This window comes from Symphalangus syndactylus, chromosome 6 (genome assembly GCF_028878055.3).
Source record: "Symphalangus syndactylus isolate Jambi chromosome 6, NHGRI_mSymSyn1-v2.1_pri, whole genome shotgun sequence".
Lineage (NCBI taxonomy): Eukaryota > Metazoa > Chordata > Mammalia > Primates > Hylobatidae > Symphalangus > Symphalangus syndactylus.
This window is the reverse complement of record NC_072428.2, coordinates 130,406,690-130,428,973: the sequence shown is the minus strand read 5'-3', so window position 1 is coordinate 130,428,973 and position 22,284 is coordinate 130,406,690. Positions and strand designations below refer to the sequence as shown.

The following is a 22,284-nucleotide window of genomic DNA, read 5'->3' as shown; positions in this document are numbered from 1 at the left end:
CGGTGAAATCCCGTCTCTACTAAAAATACAAAAAAATTAGCCGGGCGCGGTGGCGGGCGCCTGTAGTCCCAGCTATTCGGGAGGCTGAGGCAGGAGAATCCCTTGAACCCGGGAGGCGGAGCTTGCAGTGAGCTGAGATCACGCCACACGGCACTCCAGCCTGGGTGACAGAGCAAGACTCTGTCTCAAAAACAAAAAACAAACAAACAAACAAAAAGATATGCGAAGTTTGAAAAACGAACAACAACAACAAAAAGTTATGCGAAGTTTGTTTTGCTTCTAGATAAAGCCAACATGAGTGGTCTCCCCAATTACTGCTATTAAGTAAGGAGGAACTATGTTTGACAAAAGGTGTTGTCAAGTTCTGTTATTTGAAGACTAGTGATTGTTTATCTTGAGAACAGGTATGTAATGGTTGTCGTGGAGATTTTCTGGGTTAAGAAAATTTTTTTTTCCTTAAAATTCGAGCAAGTGTCTGTATTTTTTCCCTTTATTTAAGAAACGGCGGCGGTGGTGGTGGTGGTGGTGGTGGGGGGGGGGCTTCTCACTATCTTGCCCAGGTTGGTCTCAAACTCTTGTTCTCAAATGATGCTCCTACTTCGGCCTCCCAAAGTGTTAGGATTACAGGTGTGAGCCACTTGTGTCGGATTTTTTTTTTTTGAAGGCAGGGTCTCGTTCTGTTGCCCAGGCTGGTGCAGTGGAGCGATCACAGCTGCCAGCCTCAAACTTTTGGGCTCAAGCGATCCTCGCACCTCGATCACCCCAGTAGCAGAGACCACAGGCACATGCCACTACTCCTGGCTAATTTTAAAATATTTTGTAGAGATGGGGTCTGGCTACGTTGCTAAGGCTGGTCTTGAACTACTGGGTTCAAGTGATCCTCCCTTCTCCACCCCCTAAAGTGTTGGATTACAGGCGTGAGCCCACTGTGCCCGGCCTGCATTTAATTAGACACCTAAAATTTAGGCCGGTCAGTAGCACACTTAGCAGCATGTTACTTTTTATAAAAACAAAGACCAAATACCGCTTTTTTGAAAAAAAAAAAAAAAAAAAAAAAAAAGTATGCACCAGTTCTCCCCATATCATTTCTTCTCTCTACCTCTCGTCTTTTTCAGCTAACATTACTGGCCAGGTCCATAGCAGCAGAGTTCTCTGGGATCCCCGCCTCCGCCCTCCTCGCCCTCCTCCGCGCCGGCAGGTGAGGCCGCGCCGCGGGACTACAACTCCCAGCGTGCCCCGCGACGGGAGGGTCACGTGGGCGTCCGGAAACCCTAGCCGCAGCGCCAGAGGTGAGCTGGCGGCGGGGGAGGCGGGCAGAGGAGCCAAGCTGACCCGGCGAGCGGAGCCGGGGCTGGAGAGCGGCGACTACTGCGGATTTCGGGTGCGTGAGCCGTGATGCGTGGGGCCGAAGACCTGCTGGGGCGGGGGCGGGTCCAATCCCAGGGGCTTCCCGGGTCGGGAGGGCTGTGGGGAGATGTAGGTGGCGGCCCCCCTTGGGTGGGGCGCCCAGGCAGGGTTGGCCGCTCGCCCCCTCCTTCTCTTCCCTGGGCCCGGGCCTGGGGTCCCGGCGGTCACGGGGAGGCTGCGATGGGGAGGATGGGGAGGAGAAGGACCCCCGGGGGACCCTGCGGCCCGGCCTCGATCCATGCGGCGGCGGCTTTTGTGCTCCTCGCCCGCCTGTCCTCCAGCCGTGGGTCTGGGAGATTCTGACCTGATCAGAAAAGGGCTTGTCGTTCGGACCAGGGGAGAGGGGATGCTTTTCAAGTAGGTGGGGAAGGAAGCTCTTTGGAAAGGATGTATAGAGGTCGGAGAAGAAGCGTGGTCTCAGTGGAGTGACTGGTTTTGTTTTCTGGTAACTAGCATGAACTCAATCAAGGAATTTAGTCAAATTATTCGTCATTCCCTCCTTATTCTTCTTCGCAGGGTGTGTTCTGTTTATTGTCAGTTTTGACAGGAGATAATGGGAATGTGTCCCGGGAGTTTTTAGTGTTTTCTTGAAATGTAAGATGGTAGGCTATCTCGTGGTAACTCTTAATGAAAAGTTTATAGGGAGGAGTGGTTCCTGGGGTGAGCAAAATCATTCAGTTGTTATCTTTTTGTCCACCGGTTTATTTCTACCTTTACACAAATTTATACATACATAAATATATATAATAGTTGTTGAAGGGAATGTCTTCAGTGCTTTGGTGCTTAAATGATTTCTTTTCAGTTTGATGTTTCTTGGATACTAGGCTGTATACTAAGAACTCCATATAAATTATCTCGTTCAATTAATACATGAGGAAATTGAGCTTCGGGTTGGGCGCGGTGTCTCATGCCTGTAATCCCAGCACTTTGGGAGGCCGAGGCCTGTGGATCCCTTGAGGTCACGAGTTCAAGACCAGCCTGGCCAACATGGTAAAACCCCGTCTCTACTAAAAATACAAAAATTAGCTGGGCGTGGTGGCGCATGCCTGTAATCCCACCTACTCAGGAGGCTGAGGCAGGAGAATTGCTTGAACCTGGGAGGCAGAGGTACCAGTGAGCTGAGATCACACCACTGCACTCCAGCCTGGACGACAGAGCTAGACTCTGTCTTTTTTTTTTTGATACTGAGTTTTTGCTCTTGTCGCCCAGGCTGGAGTGCAGTGGCACCATCTCGGCTCACTGCAACCTCCGCCTCCCGGGTTCAAGTGATTCTCCTGCCTCAGCCTCCCAAGTAGCTGGGACTACAGGCGCCCGCCACCACGGCGCCGGGCTAATTTTTGTATTTTTAGTAGAGATGAGGTTTCACCATATTGGCCATGATGGTCTGGATCTCCTGACCTCGTGGTCCGCCTGCCTCGGCCTCCCAAAGCGCTGGAATTACAGGCGTGAGCCACTGTGCCCGGCCTCAGACTCTGTCAAAAAAAAAAAAAAAAAAAAAAGAAAGAAATTGAGATTCAGAGAAGCTATTTAAGTGGAGGGTCTTAGATTCCATACCTGGCTTGTCTCTTGAATGATACCATTCTTCTATTAGTCTTTGATTTCCAGTCTCTGCCTAAGAAGGTGACCCGGAAACAACACTTTTATAAAAGTTAAGTCAACAGTGTCTTGCTGCTTTCTAGCTGTCAGGATCAATTGCCTTGTTCATTGTTTGAGGTTCTGATTTGTGCTCTCTTCATCAGTGTTAATGTCATGTCACTGCAGTGACCATTAACTTGATTATAAATCCTTTGTGTAGAAGAGGGAAAGATTTTTATCTTGAAAACTAGTTGTCTTTGGAACATGTCCAAAAACAGGGAGGAAGAATGTGGTTTTGGAAACCCTGGAATAAAATGAGAGATATTTACAGATAAATGCCAAGTATTTTATGCCTGTGGTAATGAGATAATTTAAGAAGAGAGAAAAATTACAGGAAGACAGATGAATTATGAATAAAAAGGATTTATGAGGTACAAGTAAATGGGTTCATATGAGATAATGTGGGATAAAAAAGATACTTGTGGCTGGGTACAGTGGCTCATGCCCATAATCCTAGGGCTTTGGGAGGCTGAGGCAGGAGGATCTATCTCTTAAGGCCAGGAATTCAAGACCAGACTGGTTAACATAGCAAGACCCTGTCTCTACAAAAACTAAGAAAATTAGCCAGGTGTGATGGTGCCCACCTGTAGTCCCAGCAACTTTGGAGGCTGAGGCAGGAGGATCGCTTAAACCTAGGTAGGAGATTGAGGCTGCAGTGAACTATGATCATGCCACTGCACTCCAGCCTGGGTAACAGAGTAAGACCCTATCTCTGAAAAAAAAAAAAAAAAAAAGATAGTTGTATGAGTGTGAGCATTGAGATGCTAAACTGCAACATACACAATACTGTAAAAATGGCGAACTCAACTATCCATTTAATAATTTCCCACATTCTTCTTTACACTTTGAATACACATAATCTTTTTACTGTGCAGACATAAAAACTGAAGTCTGGGAGGTGAGTAATTGCCCATCTAATGCCCCTCTCCTTTGAGTGTGTAAGAGAACTGCTCTTACCAGTAAGATGTTTTTTTCCCCCTCCTTGGTATATACCTCTGAATTTAGGTGTGCTAGTTCTTTTATTTATTTATTTATTTATTAATTATTTGAGATGGAGTCTTGCTCTGTTGCCCAGGTTGGAGAGCAGTAGGGGGATCTCGGTTCACTGCAACCTCTGCCTCCTGGGTTCAAGCAATTCTCCTGTTTCAGCCCCCGAGTAGCTGGGATTACAGGCACCCACCACCACACCTGGCCAATTTTTGTGTTTTTAGTAGAGACAGGGTTTCTCCATATTCTCCAGGGTGGTCTAGAACTCCTGACCTCAAATGATCCACCTGCCTCAGCCTCCCAAAGTGCTGGGATTAACAGGCGTGAGCCACCGCACCCAGCCTATTTTTATTTTTTTATAGCTCTTTTTTTTTTTTTTTTTTTTTTAAATTTGAGACAGAGTCTCACTCTGTCACCCCAGGCTGGAGTGCAGTAGCACCATCTCAGCTCACTGCAGCCTCTGCCTCCCAGATTCAAGCAATTCGCTGCCTCAGCCTCCCGAGTAGCTGGGATTATAGGCACCTGCCACCACGCCTGGCTAATTTTTATATTTTTAGTAGAGACGGGGTTTCACCATCTTGGCCAGGCTGGTCTTGAACTCCTGACCTTGTGATCCACCCACCTCGGCCTCCCAAAGTGCTGAGATTACAGGCGTGAGCCACCGTGCCCGGCTTTATAGCTCTTTTTTAATGCATGAAGGGTGTGATAGTTCTAACTACTGTATTTTACCCAGCTTGGAGTATTTTCTATTTTAATCTTTAACATAGGATCTAGAATTAGGTCTGAGTTGGAATGTGCACTCCATCGCTTGAGAGAGATTGCTTTCTTTTTTAAAAAATTTTTTGAGGGCTGGGCACGGTGGCTCACACCTGTAATCCCAGCACTTTGGGAGGCTGAGGCGGGCAGATCACGAGGTCAGGAGTTTAAGACCAGCCTTGCCAATATGGTGAAACCCTGTCTCTACTAAAAATACAAAAATTAGCTGGATGTGGTGGTGTATGCCTGTAGTCCCAGCTACTCAGGAGGCTGAGGCAGAAGAATTGCTTGAACCTGGGAGGCAGAGGTTGCAGTGAGCCAAGATCGCGCCACTGCACTCCCGCCTGGGTGACAGCGAGACCCTGTCTCCAAAAAAAATTTTTTTTTTTTTTTGAGATGGAGTCTCACTCTGTCGCCCAGGCGGGAGTGCAGTGGTGCAGTCATGGCTCACTGCTGCCTCAGCCTCCCAGGCTCGAGTGATCCTCCCACCTCAGCCTCCCAAGTAGATGGGGCCACAGGTGTCCACCACCACGACTAGCTAATTTTTGTATTTTTTGTAGAGATGGGGTCTCCCTATGTTGCCAAGGTCGGTCTTAAACTCCTGAGCTTAAGTGATCCTCCCACCTTGGCCTCCCAAAGTACTGGGATTATAGGCATGAGCCACTGGACCAGACCTAGAAATTACTTTCTAATATCTGTTTTCTCATCTGTAAAACATTGAGAGAACTAAATGCAGTAATGCATGGTAGGTACCTAGCATGGTGCCCAGTACTTTGTAAGCATTCATTGTTCTGCCGTCAGTCAACCAATTCATTGATTCAAAAAAACCTTTTTTTTTTGATATGGGGTCTCACTCTGTTGCCCAGACAGGAGTGCAATGGTGCAACCTTGGCTCACTTCAGTCTCCACCTACCGGCTTCGAGCGATCCTCCCGCCTCTGTCTGTCGAGTAGCTGGGACTATAGGTGTGCACCACCATGCCCTGCTAATTTTTGTATTTTTTTGTAGAGACAGAGTTTCACCATATTGCTCAGGCTGGTCCCAAACTCGTGGGCTCAAGCCATCTGTCTGCCTTGGCCTCCCAAAGTGTTGAGGTTACAAGTGTGAGCCATCGTGCCCGGCCCAAAAAATCTTTATTGATCATTCTCAGTGCTCTGCTGGGTCCTGTGGATGTAGCTGTGGGACTCAGGACAGAGAGAGCCACTGCTTTTATGGAGCTTACAGATGAACAGTAGACATGGAAACAGTTAAACCAGATAATTGGGAGAGATGCTCTGAAAGAAGGAAATGGCAAAAGAGATGAGAGAGGTAGTAACCAGGGGAGACCATTTTAGATAGTGTGATCAGGGAGCTCCCTCTAGGGGGTGACATTTCATTGACTAGCCAAGAAAAGGAAGGAGCAAGCCATTTGCCAAGAAGCAGGACAAAAGCACTTCTCTTGTGGAACAACAAACACAAAGCCCGAAGCAAGAGGAGGCCTGATGGGTTCAGGGACAGGAGAGTGATTTGGTGTGGGGAGATGGTGGTGGTGAGGGTGGGAGGTAGGTGGGCACAGTAGAAAGGAGACAGGCTAGATCCTCACCAGGCGGCCTGGCAAAGGATGGGGAACCACCCAGCTGCCCAGTGGGGGACTGGTTAAATATCTAAAGATTCATTCATGTCAGGGAGGACGGCGCACGTGTTCAGCTCTTCGGGTGCTGATATGGATGGACCTCCAGCCTCTGGTAAGTGAAGAAAATGCACAACAGATAGTGTGTGCTGTGTGCTTGCATGTGTGATCTTGGGGGCTCTGCCTGGTAAGTGTGCAGAGGCACAGATTGTGCCCCTGAAGGAAAGAAAGAAGATGTGAAAGAAACTGGTTAGGAGATCAGGGTGGACTGAGGACACAGGAGGGAGTTGTATCCTTTGAGTTTTTTTTTGGCGGGGGGGATGGAGTCTTGCTCTGTCACCCAGGCTGGAGTACAGCGGCGCGATCTCAGCTCATTGCAACCTCCACCTCCTGGGTTCAAGCGATTCTCCTGCTTCAGCCTCCTGAGTAGCTGGGATTACAGGCGCATGCCACTGCTTCTGGATAATTTTTGTATTTTTAGTAGAGACATAGTTTCCCCATGTTGGCCTGGCTGGTCTCAAACTCCTGACCTCAGGTAATCTGCCCACCTCAGCCTCCCAAAGTGCTGAGATTATAGGCGTGAGCCACTGCACCCAGCCATATCTTTTGAGTTTTATACCTTAGGCATATAATACCAGTTGAAAAGTAATAAAATAAAACAAAACCCAACCTCTGCAGTTTAGATATTGGCTCAGGCAGGCTCCTCCTCCATCTGTACAAACCCATCTGTCAGCCCTGTCCCTCCCCAGCCCTAAGTGTCCTATTTACCTGCAGAGGTTAGACAGGCTTTGAAGGCTGTGGCAAAGAATCTGTGTTTTTATCTCAGTCTTGGGAAAGCAGTAAAGGGTTTTAAGCAGAAGCTGTTGAGGTAGGCAGGTGGGAGATGCTGCTGGTGGTTTATCTTAGGGCGGTGGCAGTGAGGATGGAGAGAAGAGGGTGGTGGTGAAGAGGACCAGAACCAAGAGGCTGGAGAGTGAGCTTATCCATCTGGAGGTTGGGATTTGGGATATATTTTGGAGGTGAAAAGGACTGGATTTAATAACGGGTTGGATGTAGAAGTTAAGGGAAAAGAAGTAAAGGCTACCTCATAGTTACCTTGGTTGACTGTAAGGAATGGCAGTACCTTTGCTGAGATGGGGAATACCAAGGGATGTCGCAGGTGATTAGCGACTATCTGGGCTGGTGAAGGTTACGTGGACACCTTTCAGTGTCACTGGAGTATTAGCTCCAGCCAGGACCTTCAGTTATCTTCCTGCTTAGATGCTGTCCACTGAGGGTTCCAAGTTGGGAAAGAGAAACGGAGGGGAGAGAGTTCTCCATAAGGAGAGTTTCCCATACAGGCCACCAAAATGTTGCAGGTGATCAGTGACTATCTGGGCTGGTGGTGTAGGCGGTGAGAAGAATTTACCAAGACAGTTACAGGTATAGAAGGGCAGATTTATTAGAGAAGGTATGAGAGTATGTTTGCAAGGAAGCAACAGGCAGGTCAGCAAGAGAGGAGCTGACTGCGAGGAGATAAAGGCTTGCTGGAGATTTTATAGGATGGTGCTGTGTGCTGAAGAGGGCTTTGTGCAGTACAGATAACGATAAGGTTGCAGTGAGCTAACTTGTATTTTTCTATCAGCTGAGTGTCTGCTGATTACTGGGTGCAGGAAGATTGTGAGAAAGGCAGACTTACAGTTTATCTGCTTATTCTTTTTGGTTTTCCGTGATCCCACAGCCTGACTCCTTTTTCTCTAATTAGAACTCCACAGGGGAGGGATAGATTTGGAGGGAGAAATGAAGAGTTGTGTTTTATCTTACTGTTTATTTTTTTGAAATGGAGTCTCACTCTGTCACCCAGACTGGAGTGCAGTGGTCTGATCTCGGCTCACTGCAACCTCTGCCTCCCGGATTCAAGTGATTCTCCTGCCTCAGCCTCCTGAGTAGCTGGGATTACAAGGCGCATGCCGCCACGATGGCTCATTTCTGTATTTTTAGTAGAGATGGAGTTTCACTATGTTGGCCAGGATGGCCTCAAGCTCCTGATCTCAAGTGATCTTCCTGCCTTGGCCTCCCAAAGTGCTGGGATTACAGGCGTGAGCCACTGTGCCTGGCCTGAGAGTTCTGTTTCAGATTTTGGAGGGATATTAATTGGTCATTTGGATCCTGGAGGGTCTAAGTTAGAGCCGTGAATCTGGGAATTGTTGACATAAAGGTATGATACCAGAGGAAGGAGGAGAGAACGATGTTGGAAGTTTAAAAAGAGAAGTGTGAAATCGCTGTCACGGGTTGAGAAAGCAAAATTACTGGGAAGTGTAGTAGGCTTGCTGGGCAGTGTTGCATGCTCTTTGAGGTTTGTGGTTTTGAATCTAAAAAGTGAAATCAGCCTGCTTGAGTGATTTTTCTGTGGCAAAACTCAGCTGCTTTGGTGCAGGGAAGAAGGACGGAGACAAGGAAGGGCACTGTAGATTCTAAGTTGGTAAGGCAGGAAATGAGGACAGGAGGGGGATGGATAAGGGAAAAATGAGGCTACTGAATTGGGAGCCTTGTTGAGGTCAAATGACTGTTGAGGTGTGGTATATTCAGGTAAGTGATCTGCAAGGAAAGGAAGTAGGAGGTTTGAAATCTGGCTACCAGGCTTCAGCCTTGTGTGGGTTTTTATTGGGGGATGGAGGAGAAGGGTGGTGGTGAAGAGAACCGGAACTGAGAGGCCCGGAACTGAGAGGCCCGGGAGGGAGCTTATCCACCTGGCGGTGGGGATGGAGCTTGGGTGACCATGGCACGGGAGTGCAGGGGAGATCAGTCCCTGACATCTATGGGGAACCGCAGGCTATAGAGCCCCAAGGTGTGAGTTTCAAAGAAGCTGGGGTCTTGGCAGGAAGACAGCAGTCCAGAAACAGCCTCGGGGAACAAAGAGAACATGGACCCCTTGTGTCCTTGAGGCATATAGGTTGGGGGAGAGAAGATTGCTCCTCTTGAAAGGCCTTAGGGGAAGTGAAGGTATCGGGAGCGCCCGGAGTCTTGTAAGGATATGGTGCCTGCTAACCATGTAACTAGGTTTCCGGAGAGCACGGATCCGGAGCTTGCTAACCGTGTATCTCTGTTTCCAGAGAGCATGGTCAAAAGGGCTGGGGGTGGGTGTGTGGGAAGGCTGGGCAGATGAGATGAATAGGGCAGAGTGGGTGTGTGGTAGCTTCATGTATGTCATCTCTTTTCCTGCTGACCACTCCCCTGCCTACTCTGCAGTAGACTTTCTTCAGAGAGTTCCTAATACGAGACAGTTGGGGTTTTTTTGTGTTGTTTTTTTTTTTTTTGAGGCAGGATCTTCCTCTGTCACCTAGGCAGGAGTGCAGTGACATCATCATAGCTCACTATAGCCTTGAAGGCCTGGCCTCAAGTGATCCTCCTGCCTCAGCCTCCGTAGTAGTTAGGACTACAGTGCATGCCACCGCATCTGGCGAAATTTTAAATTTTTTGTAGAGACGGGGTCTGTTGCCCTGGCTGATACTGAGCTACTGTCCTCAAATGATCCTCTTGCCTTGGCCTCTGAAACAGCTTTGTATTTGGGTTGGAAAGGACTCTAAATACCACTATAGAAAGTGAAATTAGAAATAATAATTGGGGGAAATTTTATATCCCAAAGCAGCGTTGTAGAAGGCAGCATTGCCTTCCATCTGGACGTGTTGCTGCAGTGCGAAGTCATCTTTTACTTAGCAGTGATTGCACACTATTGTAACCGCCCAATGGGTTCACCTTGCCTGCTGCCTAGACAGAGCCAATTAATCAAGACAGGGGAACTGCAATGGCAAAACAGTAGTTCACACACAGCTGGCTGTGCGGGAGGTGGGAGTTTTATTATTACTCAAATCAGTCTCCCTGAGCATTCGGGGATCAGAGTTTTTAAAGATAATTTGGCGGGTAGGGGCTTGGGAAGTGGGGAGTGCTGATTGGTCAGGTTGGAGATGGAGTCATTGGGGGCCAAAGTGAGTTTTTCTTGCTGTCTTCTGTTCCTGGGTGGGATGGCAGAGCTGGTTGAGCCAGATTACCAGTCTGGGTGGTGTCAGCTGATCTATCGAGTACAGGGTCTGCAAAATATCTCAAGCACTGATCTTAGGTTTTACAATAGTGATGTTATCCCTAGGAGCAATTTGGGGAGTTTCAGACCCCAGAGGTTGCATGACCCCTAAATTGTAATTTCTAATCTTGTAGCTAATTCGTTAGTCCTGCAAAGGCAGACTGGACCCCAGGCAAGAAGGGGGTCTGTTATCAATTTTGTTTCAGAGTCAAACCATGAACTGAATTCCTTCCTAAAGTTAGTTCAGGCTATGCCCAGGAATGAGCAAGGACATTCCTTAAGGGTTAGAAGCAAGATAGAGCCAGTTAGTTCTGATTTCTTTCACTGTCATAATTTCCTCAGTTACAGTTTTGCAAAGGTGGTTTCACTATTGTGTTCCATTCTGGAAATTACCATTTTTAATGGGTAGTCTTCTAGGACTAAGAAAAACTTCACTGTAAAAATCACAGGTTAGTGATTGTGAACTTGCTTTGGAAAGTAGAAGGTGGCTTAATGGTTCTGGATTTTTTTTTTTAAGATGGAGTCTTGCTCTTGTTGCCCAGGCTGGAGTGCAGTGGCATGATCTTGGCACTGCACCCTCTGCCTCCCAGGTTCAAGCGATTCTCCTGCCTCAGCCTCCTGAGTAGCTGGGATTACAAGCGCCCACCACTACGCCCAACTCATTTTTGTATTTTTAGTAGAAACAGGGTTTTGCCATGTTGGCCAGGCTGGTCTTGAACTCCTGACTTCGTGATCCGCCTGCCTCGGCCTCCCAAAGTGCTGGGATTCCAGACGTGAACCACCATGCCTGACCAATGGTTTTCTGGATTTTATTTGATGGCAAGAATCTTACCAGTGTTTTTTTTTTCTGGAGAGAATGGAAGCAAAGGAATCCTTTCTTTTTTCTTTTCTTTTTTTTTTTTGGTACAGGGTCTCACTCTGTCGTGCAGGCTGGAATGCAGTGGCGCAATCTCGGCTCACTGCAGCCTCTACCTCCCAGGCTCAAGTGATTCTCCCATCTCAGCCTCCTAAGTAGCTGGGACTACAGGCACACACCACCACACCTGGCTACTTTTTGTATTTTTCGTGGAAATGGGGTTTTGCCATGTTTCCCAGGCTGGTCTCAAACTCCTGGGCTCAAGCAGTCCTCCCACCTCGACCTCCCAAATTATTGGAATTTCAGGCATGAGCCACCACGCCTGTCCAGAATCTTATTTTTAACAAGGATTTTTTTTTTTTTTGTCTTTTAAAATAATTCTAATGGGGGTTTTGGGAGATGTTGGCCAAAGGATACAAAATTTCAGTTAGGAGGAATAAGTTGAAGAGATCTATTGTACAATATGGTGACTATAGGTTTTGTCACCCAGGCCGGAGTGCAATGGCGCAGTCACAGCTCACTGAGCCTCTTAACTCCCAGGTGATCCTCCCATCTCAGCCTCTGGAGTGGCTGGGACTATAGGCTTGTGCCATCTCACCCGACTAACATATATATATATACGTCTCGGTCTGTTACCCAGGCTGGAGTGCAGTGGCATGATTTCGGCTCATTGCAGCCTCCACCTTCTAGGTTCAAGTGATTCTCGTGCCTCAACCTCCCGAGTAGCTGGGATTACAGTTGTGCGTCACCACGCCTGGCTAATTTTTTGTATTTTTAGTAGAGATGGGGTTTCGCCACGTTGGTCAGGTTGGTCTCGAGCTCTTGACCTTAAGTGATCCACCCGCCTCAGCCTGCCAGAGTGCTGGGATTACAGGTGTGAGTCACCACACCCGACCTGGCTAATATTTTTGTATTTTTTGTAGAGATGGGGTTTTGCTGTGTTGCCCAGTCTGGTCTCAGACTCCTGAACTCCAGCAGTCCACCTGCCTCGGCCTCCCAAAGTGCTAATATTATAGGCCTGTGAGCCGCTGTGCCCTACCAGTGACTATAGTTAATAACAATGTACTCTATTTTGAAAATTGCTAGAAGAGTAGATTTTAAGTTTTCTCACCACAAAAAATAAGTAAGTGAGGTAATGGATATATTAACTAGCTTGACTGAGCCATTCCACAATGTGCACATATTTTAAAACATGTTTTACATGACAAATATATACAATTGTATTTGTCAATTAAAAATACTGTAATGTTAAAATTCTTGTTGCTGACAACTGTTGGTTGATAATTGTGTATTCAGTATTTATTAATAGAGTCTACAACCATGCCTGCATACCACCCTGAACATGGCCTGCCTTGTCTGACTTTGGAAGCTAAGTATGGTGGGGCCTGGTTAGTGCTTGGGTGGGACACTGCCTGGGAATACCGGGTGCTGTAGGCTTTAAAAAATAAAAATTCACCGATTGAGAAAATACTAAATGACAAGCTACGGTGAATTCAGAAACACTGAAATGAAATTTGGTTTTGAAATTTGGTTTTATTAATTATAACAGCATTTACACCTACTTGAAAAATGTTACACATTTGTTCAGTGTGTATTTAGAGTGGTAATGAGAGTATTCTTCAAAAAGTAGGATGTGCTTCATGGACTCAGACTTGACAAAAACTCCTGTACACCCCAGGGTCTGAGCTCATGGATGATTGGAAATCACTGCTGCGATAGATAGGATACATGTGCAAGGTATTATTATTATTATTGTAATTGCATAGGACCAAATGTTATAGTATTCATTTTAAATGTCATCATGCACACAGCAGGTGAATGTTTAAAACTATTTTCCTGGGCGAGGTGGCTCACGCCTGTAGTCTCAGCACTTTGGAAGGCTGAGGCGGAAGGATTGCCCGAGGCCAGGAATTCAAGACCAGCCTGGACAACATGGCAAAACCCTGACTTAACATAAATACAAAAAATAAGCTGGATGTGGTGGCATGTGCGCCTGTATTCCCAAAGGATTGCTTGAGCCTGAGAGGTCAAGGCTGCAGTGAGCTGAGGTTGTGCCACTGCACTCCAGTCTGGGTGACAAAGTGAAACCTTGTCTAAATAAATAAATACATAAATAAATAAGGCCGGGCATGGTGGCTTACGCCTGTGATCCCAGCACATTGGGAGGCCACGGTGAGTGGATCATCTGAGGTTAGGAGTTCGAGACCAGCCTGGCCAACATGGTGAAACCCCGTCTCTACTAAAAATACAAAAATTAGCTAGGCATGGTGGCAGGCACCTGCAATCCCAGCTACTCGAGAGGCTGAGACGAGAATCTCTTGAACCTGGGAGACGGAGGTTGCAGTGAGCCAAGATCGTGCCACTGCATTCCAGCCTGGGCAACAGAGCCAGACTGTCTCAGAAAAAAATAAATAAGTAAAAGAATAAAATAAAGCCTATTTTTCCAATGTGCTTATTAAGCCTTTTCTCCCCAATCATTGTAGCTTAGGAAAAGGTGGTTTATTTAGAAACTAAATCCAAATGGCCTCAAATATTTTGGTAGTTATTTAAAGCTGTTAATGTAACTGTACAGCCCTAGGTTATGCAGCTCTATTGCCAATGTACTGTAATTTCAATCTGTTGGAGCATTTATTTTTGGAGTTATGATTTTACACGATACGTTATTGAATTTCATATCCCATGCCCTTTCCTGGAGTACATACTACAGTGTTTTGAGGTGGGAAGGTGTCCAGTTCAAAAAGCTACGATTCATAGAGAATGATTAAAGTTTTGAGTTTTTCCACTTGGGTTTCATGTTTAATTTTCAGGATGGAAGTAAATTTAGTCATAACACTAGTAGTTCTTGTTTGTGTAACTTCCTGGAATTACAGACAGGAAGTTTATTTACATTTTGTGAGTGAAATTTTATAGTCCTACTCTGCATGTGATTTTATTAACATTTTCCAAGAAGGATGACTTTAAAATGAAATTAGCTAAATTCTACTGATTTGGAATTAATCCTTGGCAGATCAGTGGCTAATATAATTATCTGAATATGTCACATATATTGTTACTTTTAGCCTTACAACTCTCAAATGAAATAAGCCATTTTATGGATGACCACTTGTGATTTATAGAGCATGACTTGTCCCTGGGGCTAACAGCTAGTAAGGAAAACAACTGTCATGTGTACATAATTGTAACCACCTCAACTTTGTTTCTTTTATCTACAAGTTGCAAGAATGGCCTTTCTGCTAGGTCTCTTAGCCTCTAAGGTTTGGGTGTATCTATTGAGCTGTGGCTAGTGAAAATAAGTAGTGTAAAAGTTCCAGTGAACATAGATCTGAGAGCCAAGCCCTGTGATTCTTTCTTGAGTATTGGGTGCTCTTGAATGTGTTCCCTACCTTGACTACTGTTGTAGATTTATCATACAAGCCATTTTGTGGATTTTTTCCCTTGAATATGAGGATAAATTACATTACTTTTTTTGGTGCGGCAGGGGGAAGGCAAGGTCTCACCCTGTGGTACAGGCTGGAGTGCAATGGTGCGATCATAGTTCCCTGCCTCCTTGAACCCCTGGGCTCAAGCGATCCTCCTGCCTTAGCCACCTGAGTAGCTGGGACCACAGACATGAGCCACCACGCTTGGCTATTTTTTTTTTTTTTTTAAGTTTTTGTAGAGATGGAGTCTCACTATGTTGCCCAGGCTGTTCTCAAACTCTTGGGCTTAAGTGTTCCTCCCACCTTGGCCTACCAAAGTGTGGGGATTACAGGCATAAGCCAACATGCCCGGCCTAAAATATAGTACTTTTCTAATGCTGTGGGTGTTTCCCTTCCATTATAAAAATTATATAGATGTTTATTATAGGCTTTTTAAGAAAGTATATAGAAGAAAATTAAAATTATCCATCATTTCACTACCCAGAGAGAACTACTATATTCCCTATTTATTTGTAAGTATTATGTAAACACAGTTGAGTTAATTAGATTTAACTGGCTCCCACTTTTTTTCACTTGACATTTTCTCACGTCATTAAAAAGTCTTCATGGCAAATGATTATAAATGATTCAGCCATTCAGACATACCATAATTTATTTAATTATTCCCCTATTATATATTTAGATTGGTTCTGCAGACTCATAACTGGAGACATTAAGTTTAGCCGCTTACTTTATGCTTAATTGTTCTTGGATATCAGAGCATGGGTGCAGTTTTTAGAGAGTACAGTGAAATGAAAAGGCACTGTGGCCGGGCACAGTGGCTTATGCCTGTAATCCCAGCACTTTTGGAGGCCTAGGTGGGCAGATCACTTTGAGCTCAGGAGTTTGAGACCAGCCTGGGCAACATGATGAAACCATGTTTTTACAAAAAATACAAACATTAGCCAGGCATGGTGGCTTATGCTTATAGTCCCAGCTACTTGGGAGGCTGAAGCTGGAGAATCGCTTGAGCCTGGGAAGCAGAGGTTGCAGTGAGTTGAGATCCTGCCACTGTACTCCAGCCTGGGCGACAGAGTGAGACCCTGTCTCAAAAAAAAAAAAAGCTGCCGAAAGTAGTGGAAGGAGATGGCAAGGGGTGGCCCGACCTCTTTCTCTGTTTCTTTGACACAAATTTTTTCATTTTGGGGGGATACTGGGGGGCAGACAGGGGTTAGGCAGCTTGCCCAGAGCCTTGCAGTGGGACTTCACCTCAAGGCAATAGAAGATCATTTAGAACGTTGTATTTAATCATTTTGTTTTGTTTTGCTTAGAGTCAGGGGTCTCACTTTGTTGCCCAGGGTCGACTGCAGTGGTGTGATCATAGCTCACTGTAACCTCGAACTCCTGGACTCAAGGGATCTTCATGTCTCAGCCTCTCCAATAGCTGGGGTACTACAGATGTGAGCCATTGTGCCCAGCTCCTTCTTTCTTTTAATATTAAAAATCTCCTCCAACACTTTGTGAAAAATACTTTTGTTTATAGGCCTAAACGCATCTGTATTTTTTAAGGAATAGATCCCTGGAAATTCTTTTTTTTTTTTTTTTGAGACGGAGTCATTCTCTGTCCCCCAGGCTGGAGTGCAGTGGTGCGATCTCGGCTCACTGCAAGCTCCACCTCCTGGGTTCATGCCATTCTCCTGCCTCAGCCTCTCCGAGTAGCTGGGACTACAGGCGCCCGCCACCACACCCGGCTAATTTTTTTGTATTTTTAGTAGAGACGGGGTTTCACCGTGTTAGCCGGGATGGTCTCGATTTCCTGACCTCGTGATCCGCCCGCCTCGGCCTCCCAAAGTGCTGGGATTACAGGCTTGAGTCACCGTGCCCGGCCCGTTTATTTATTTATTTATTTATTTTTATTATTATTATACTTTAGGTTTTAGGGTACATGTACACAATGTGCAGGTTTGTTACATATGTATCCATGTGCCATGTTGATTTCCTGCACCCGTTAACTCGTCATTTAGCATTAGGTATATGTCCTAATGCTGTCCCTCCCCTCTCCCCCAACCCCACAACAGTCCCCGGAGTGTGATGTTCCCCTTCCCGTGTCCATGAGTTCTCATTGTTCAATTCCCACCTATGAGTAAGAACATGCGGTGTTTGGTTTTTTGTCCTTGCGATAGTTTACTGAGAATGATGTTTTCCAGTTTCATCCATGTCCCTACAAAGGACATGAACTCTTCATTTTTTATGGCTGCATAGTATTCCGTGGTGTATATGTGCCACATTTTCTTAATCCAGTCTGTCGTTGTTGGACATTTGGGTTGGTTCCAAGTCTTTGCTATTGTGAATAGTGCCGCAATAAACATACGTGTGCATGTGTCTTTATAGCAGCATGATTTATAGTCCTTTGGGTGTATACCCAGTAATGGGATGGCTGGGTCAAATGGTATTTCTAGTTCGAGATCCCTGAGGAATCGCCACACTGACTTCCACAATGGTTGAACTAGTTTACAGTCCCACCAACAGTGTAAAAGTGTTCCTATTTCTCCACATCCTCTCCAGCACCTGTTGTTTCCTGATTTTTTAATGATGGCCATTCTAACTGGTGTGAGATGGTATCTCACTGTGGTTTTGATTTGCATTTCTCTGATGGCCAGTGATGATGAGCATTTCTTCATGTGTTTTTTGGCTGCATAAATGTCTTCTTTTGAGAAGTGTCTGTTCATGCCCGTTTTTTGTTTTTTTTTTAAGTGAAAGCAAGCTTATTAAAAAATAAAGGAATAAAAGGGCAGCTACTGCATAGAGAGAGGAGCCCAGAAATTGAATTTTTATGTCAAACACTCTTGATGAACATGGCTAGATTGTCATCCTATAATATTATATACTAATTTTTACTTCTTTCAGTAGCATATGGGAGTTCAGGAACCATTATACCCTGAGCTGCATTGAGCACAATCTTTTTTAACTGTCCAAATGCTTTCTTGCCTTAATTACATTTCTAATATTACTAGTGGGATTGAACTTTTATTTCTCAAGTTTAATAGCCATTTCATTTCTTCTGAGTTGTCTGTTTATTTCCTTTGCTCATTTTTTCTATAAGAATGAGGGATTTTCTTATCAGTTTGTATGAGCTCTTTCTATTAAGATATAATCTCTTGTCCAGGATTTTTTTTTAAGGACTACCTAATAGCTTTAACATAATTATTAATCTAGTTTTCTAGCGTCAACTAGGCCATGAGATTTTTTTCCCACAAGGCCTGATTATATGGTGACTATAAATCTAAATAATTCAGCTTTTGGATAATCTGCCTAGTTTTAATAATGTCCATAATGTGTTTTGTCTTTCCAGAAAGAAGAAATGATGTAAATCACTCACTATCCAAACTTTAAGGTCAAAAGTGAGAAGGAAGGTCAGGAAGAACATGGCCTGGCCAAATGTTTTTCAAAGAGCGTCTCTGCTGTCCCAGTTCAGCCATCATCATGTTGTAGTGTTCCTGCTCACTTTCTTCAGGTAAGCATGTCGCTAAAGCTGCTCTCCTGCTTTTTTTCTTTTTTTTCTTTTGAGGGAGATATTGCATGGCAAGTGTCAAATGCACTGATCGGCATACACTTATAATGTTAGTTATTCCTTCTGCTGTAGTCTTGATAGCTCTAATATAGTAGTTCTGGAGGGCTATTTGGCCGTCCAGAGGACATTTGGCAGTGTCTAAGATAGTTTTGGTTGTCGTGAGGAGGGAGGGATGCTACTTGTAGTTAGTGGTGGAGACCAGGGATGCTACTAAACGTCCTCCCACGCACAGCACAGCTCTCCACAACAAAGAACGTTTCGCCTGCAAATGTCAATAGTGTGGAGGCAGAGAAGCCCTGATCTATTTCTTTTTATTTTGTACTTTTTTTTTAAACATATCTCACTTCTTTTTTTTTTTTTTTTGAGACGGAGTATCACTTTGTCGCCCAGGTTGGAATGCAGTGGCATGACCTCAGCTCACTGCAACCTCCGCCTCCTGGGTTCAAGCTATTCTCCTGCCTCAGCCTCCCGAGTAGCTGGGATTACAGGTGCATGTCACCATGCCTGGCTACTAAATAGAGATGGTTTCACTCTGTTAGCCAGGATAGTCTCGATCTCCTGACTTCGTAATCTTACCGCCTAGGCCTCCCAAAGTGCTGGGATTACAGGTGTTTCTTTTCATCACCCTGTTTGGAGAGAGAAGTCCTCTATTTGTTAAAACCAGGAGCTGGAGAACAAAGGTGATCTTAAGCAGTTCTCTTAGTAACATAGCATACATCAGGCCATTGGGTGCTAGAGGCATGCTATAAGTGGCCTTGTTACTCAGCTTTTTTTGACATTTCTGCTGAGTAGATTTTGTTTACTAATCTTTATGAAAGGCACCAGAAATAATGATTATTTATTTATTTATTTATTTGAGATGGGATCTCACCCTGTCGCCCAGGCAGTGGTGTGATCACAGTTCACTGCAGCCTCGAACTCCTGGGATCAAATGATCTACCCGCCTCAGCCTCTTGAGTAGCTGGGACCACAAGCATGAGCCACCATGCCTGGCTTATTATTTTTTTATTATTATTATTATTCGTAGAGATGAAGTCTTCTTATGTTGCCTAGGCTGGTCTCGAACTCCTGGGCTCAAGCAATCCTCCCACCTCCGCCTCCCAAAGTGCTGGGATTATAGGCGTGAGCTACCATGCTTGGCTCATCTTTTTTTTTTTTTTTTAAAGAGAAGAATTCTTGGCCAGGCACGGTGGCTCACACCTGTAATTCCAGCACTTTGGGAGGCCGAGGCAGGTGGATCACCTGAGGTCAGGAGTTCGAGACCAACCTGGCCAACATGGTGAAACCCCATCTCTCCTAAAAATACAAAAATCAGCTGGGCGTGGCGGCACGTGCCTGTAATCCCAGCTACTCGGGAGGCTGAGGCAGAAGAATTGGCTTTGAATCCGGGAGGCTGAGTTTGCAGTGAACTGAGGTCACAGCACTGCACTCCAGCCTGGGCAACAGAGCGAAACTGTCTCAGAAAAAAAAAAAAAAAAAAAGAATAATAATTCTAAAATTGTTCAGTGTCATGCCTGTAATCCCAGCAATTTGGGAGGCCAGGTGGTGGGAGGATCACTTGAGCCCAGGAGTTTGAGACCATCCTGGGCAACATAGCAAGACTCTGTCTCTACAAAAAATACAGAAATTTTGCAGCCTGAGTAGCTAGGATTACAGGTGCACTGGGTGTGATAGAGTGCCCCTGTAATCCCAGCTACTCGGGCTGGGATAGGAGGCTCGCTTGAGCCTAGGAGGTCAAGTCTAATGAGCTATGATCATAACTGCACTCAGCTTGAGTGACAGAGTGAGATCCTGTCTCAAAAAATAAAAATAAATAAAATTGAGAGAACCTCTCTGAATCTATTTTGGTTCAGGTGGCTGCCCACCAAATAAAATAAAATACAATTGAATAAAAGAAATGAGCCTATACCTGTGATTTTATGGAATGCTGTTTCTCTTTGCTATTCATTCATCTGTATTCTCTCTATTTTGTAGTTATTCGTTGCTCCATGCTTCACGAAAAACATTTAGCAATGTCAAAGTCAGTATCTCTGAGCAGTGGACCCCAAGTGCTTTTAACACGTCAATTGAGCTGCCTGTGGAGGTAAGCAGATCAAAGTGCTGGCATGGATCGAAGAAGGAGACCCTGCCCACCCCTAGATTCTTCTTAAGCTCTTTTTTGCATCTTTTACTTGCCTAGGACTCTGAAATGGCTCACTGTTTCCTGTCACATAAGAGCCAAACTATTGTACTAATTTCAAAGCCTGCTCCGACTCAGTCCCATTTTACCTCTCCAGCTGGCTTGTTTCTGTTGAGAAATCACACCTTTTGACAAGGCTGTTTTTTGACTGGCTTTCGTTAGTGCTGTGCTCATTTCTGTCTTTGAGATTTTGCACATTATCTTTTATGTGCTCTTCTGCCCTTTTCCACCTATCTAAAGTTTGCCTTTCTCTTTGTGTCAAGATAAAATATCACTTTTTTTTTTTTTTTTTTTTTTAAAACGGAGTATCTTTCTGTTGCCCAGGCTAGAGTGCAGTGGAACGATCTCTCAGAAAACATCTCTGCAACCTCCACCTTCTGGGCTCGAGCGATCCTCCCACCTTAGCCCCCTGAGTAGCTGGGACTATAGTCGCGCACCACCATGCGCAGCTAATCTTTTTTTTTTTTTTTTTGAGACGGAGTCTCGCTCTGTCGCCCAGGCTGGAGTGCAGTGGCGCAATCTCGGCTCACTGCAAGCTCCGCCTCCCGGGTTCACGCCATTCTCCTGCCTCAGCCTCTCCGAGTAGCTGGGACTACAGGCGCCCGCCACCACGCCTGGCTAATTTTTTTGTATTTTTAGTAGAGACGGGGTTTCACCGTGGTCTCGATCTCCTGACCTCGTGATCCGCCCGCCTCGGCCTCCCAAAGTGCTGGGATTACAAGCGTGAGCCACCGCGCCTGGCCACACTAGTTATTTCTAAATACATTTGAAGTAAAAGTTGGTCTTGAGCATTACTGGTGTTTTGGAAGTGTTTGTGAAGGGGCTTTGGGAAACAGAAAGCCCTAGCAGATTCTACAGGGACTGACCTGTTCCTGCTGTCTTACTGTAGATCTGGAGCAGCAACCATTTGTTCCCCAGTGCAGAGAAAGCGACTCTTTTCCTCGGAACACTGGATACCATTTTCCTCTTCTCCTATGCTGTGGTAAGTTTTGGAACTCTAGGGCTTAAAGGTAAAGAAAAATGTAAATGGAAATGACCCTGAGCCTTACGAAATTTATAAGGGATTTTGAATTTGCTGACTGAGGCAGAGTTCAATATTTCTGAAGTTTATATTTTTTGTTCTTCCCATTCATTTATTCATTCATTCGACAGATATTTATTGCTCATCTAGCATATGTCAATGGGAATTTGTCCCGAACAACACAAAATGCCCTGCCTTTATGGACCTGTATTCTTGGAGTTAGGGGAGACAGACAGTAACCAAATGCTTGCTATAAATAAATTATAGAGTATATTTGAAGGTGGTAAGTACAGTGGGGGAAAATAAAGCAGAGAAGGGGACTAAAGGGGCCTGGGTGAGGTTGTAATTTTAAGTAGCACAGCCGGGAGACCTCAGGAGGCAGCGGGCATTTGAGTAAAGACCCGAGCAGGTGAGTGAGGTCAGTGTGCTTGGATCAGAGTTGCAAGAAGAGAGGCCAGAGATGCAGTGGGGCTCAGATCTGTATGGTTTTGGTACCTCTGGGGGAGCTTTGGCTTTAACCTTGAGTGAGATGGGAGCTGCTGGAAGGTTTTGTGCAGAGCAGCGGCAGGACCTGACTTAGGTTTGGACAGGTGCACTTGCTCTGGGAGCCAAGTTCTTTTGAGGTGAAGGATGATGGTGGCTTGGGTCCAGCATAACAGTAACAGAGGTTGGGGGGAAGTAGATTTTAGCGGTGTTTTGGAGGTAAAGCTAATAATATTTTTTCCCTCATGAATGTGGGATGTAAGAGAAATGTATCAAGAACACCTCCAGGGTGGAAGTGTCATGGCAGAGGGGAGATCGGGGAGATA

The 22,284-nt window shown here is 45.4% G+C and overlaps 1 protein-coding gene across 14 annotated transcripts in view; it reads left to right on the top strand.

The window, feature by feature from the left end:
- Positions 1 to 1,247: 1,247 nt before the first annotated feature.
- Positions 1,248 to 22,284, top strand: part of SLC37A3 (solute carrier family 37 member 3) — a 77,512-nt gene continuing 56,475 nt past the window's right edge. For 8 of the 14 annotated variants that reach the window (XM_055284247.1, XM_055284249.1, XM_055284248.1 and 5 more), the window contains exons 1-4: positions 1,267 to 1,381; positions 18,057 to 18,218; positions 20,250 to 20,358; positions 21,344 to 21,436. In XM_055284247.1, coding sequence (XP_055140222.1) covers positions 18,130 to 18,218; positions 20,250 to 20,358; positions 21,344 to 21,436 — 291 coding nt within the window. In that variant the 5' untranslated portion in view covers positions 1,267 to 1,381; positions 18,057 to 18,129. Of the gene's footprint in view, positions 1,382 to 18,056; positions 18,219 to 20,249; positions 20,359 to 21,343; positions 21,437 to 22,284 lie in introns of all 14 variants that reach the window. The other 6 variants (XM_055284244.2, XM_055284238.2, XM_055284237.2 and 3 more) reach the window with 3 other exon arrangements.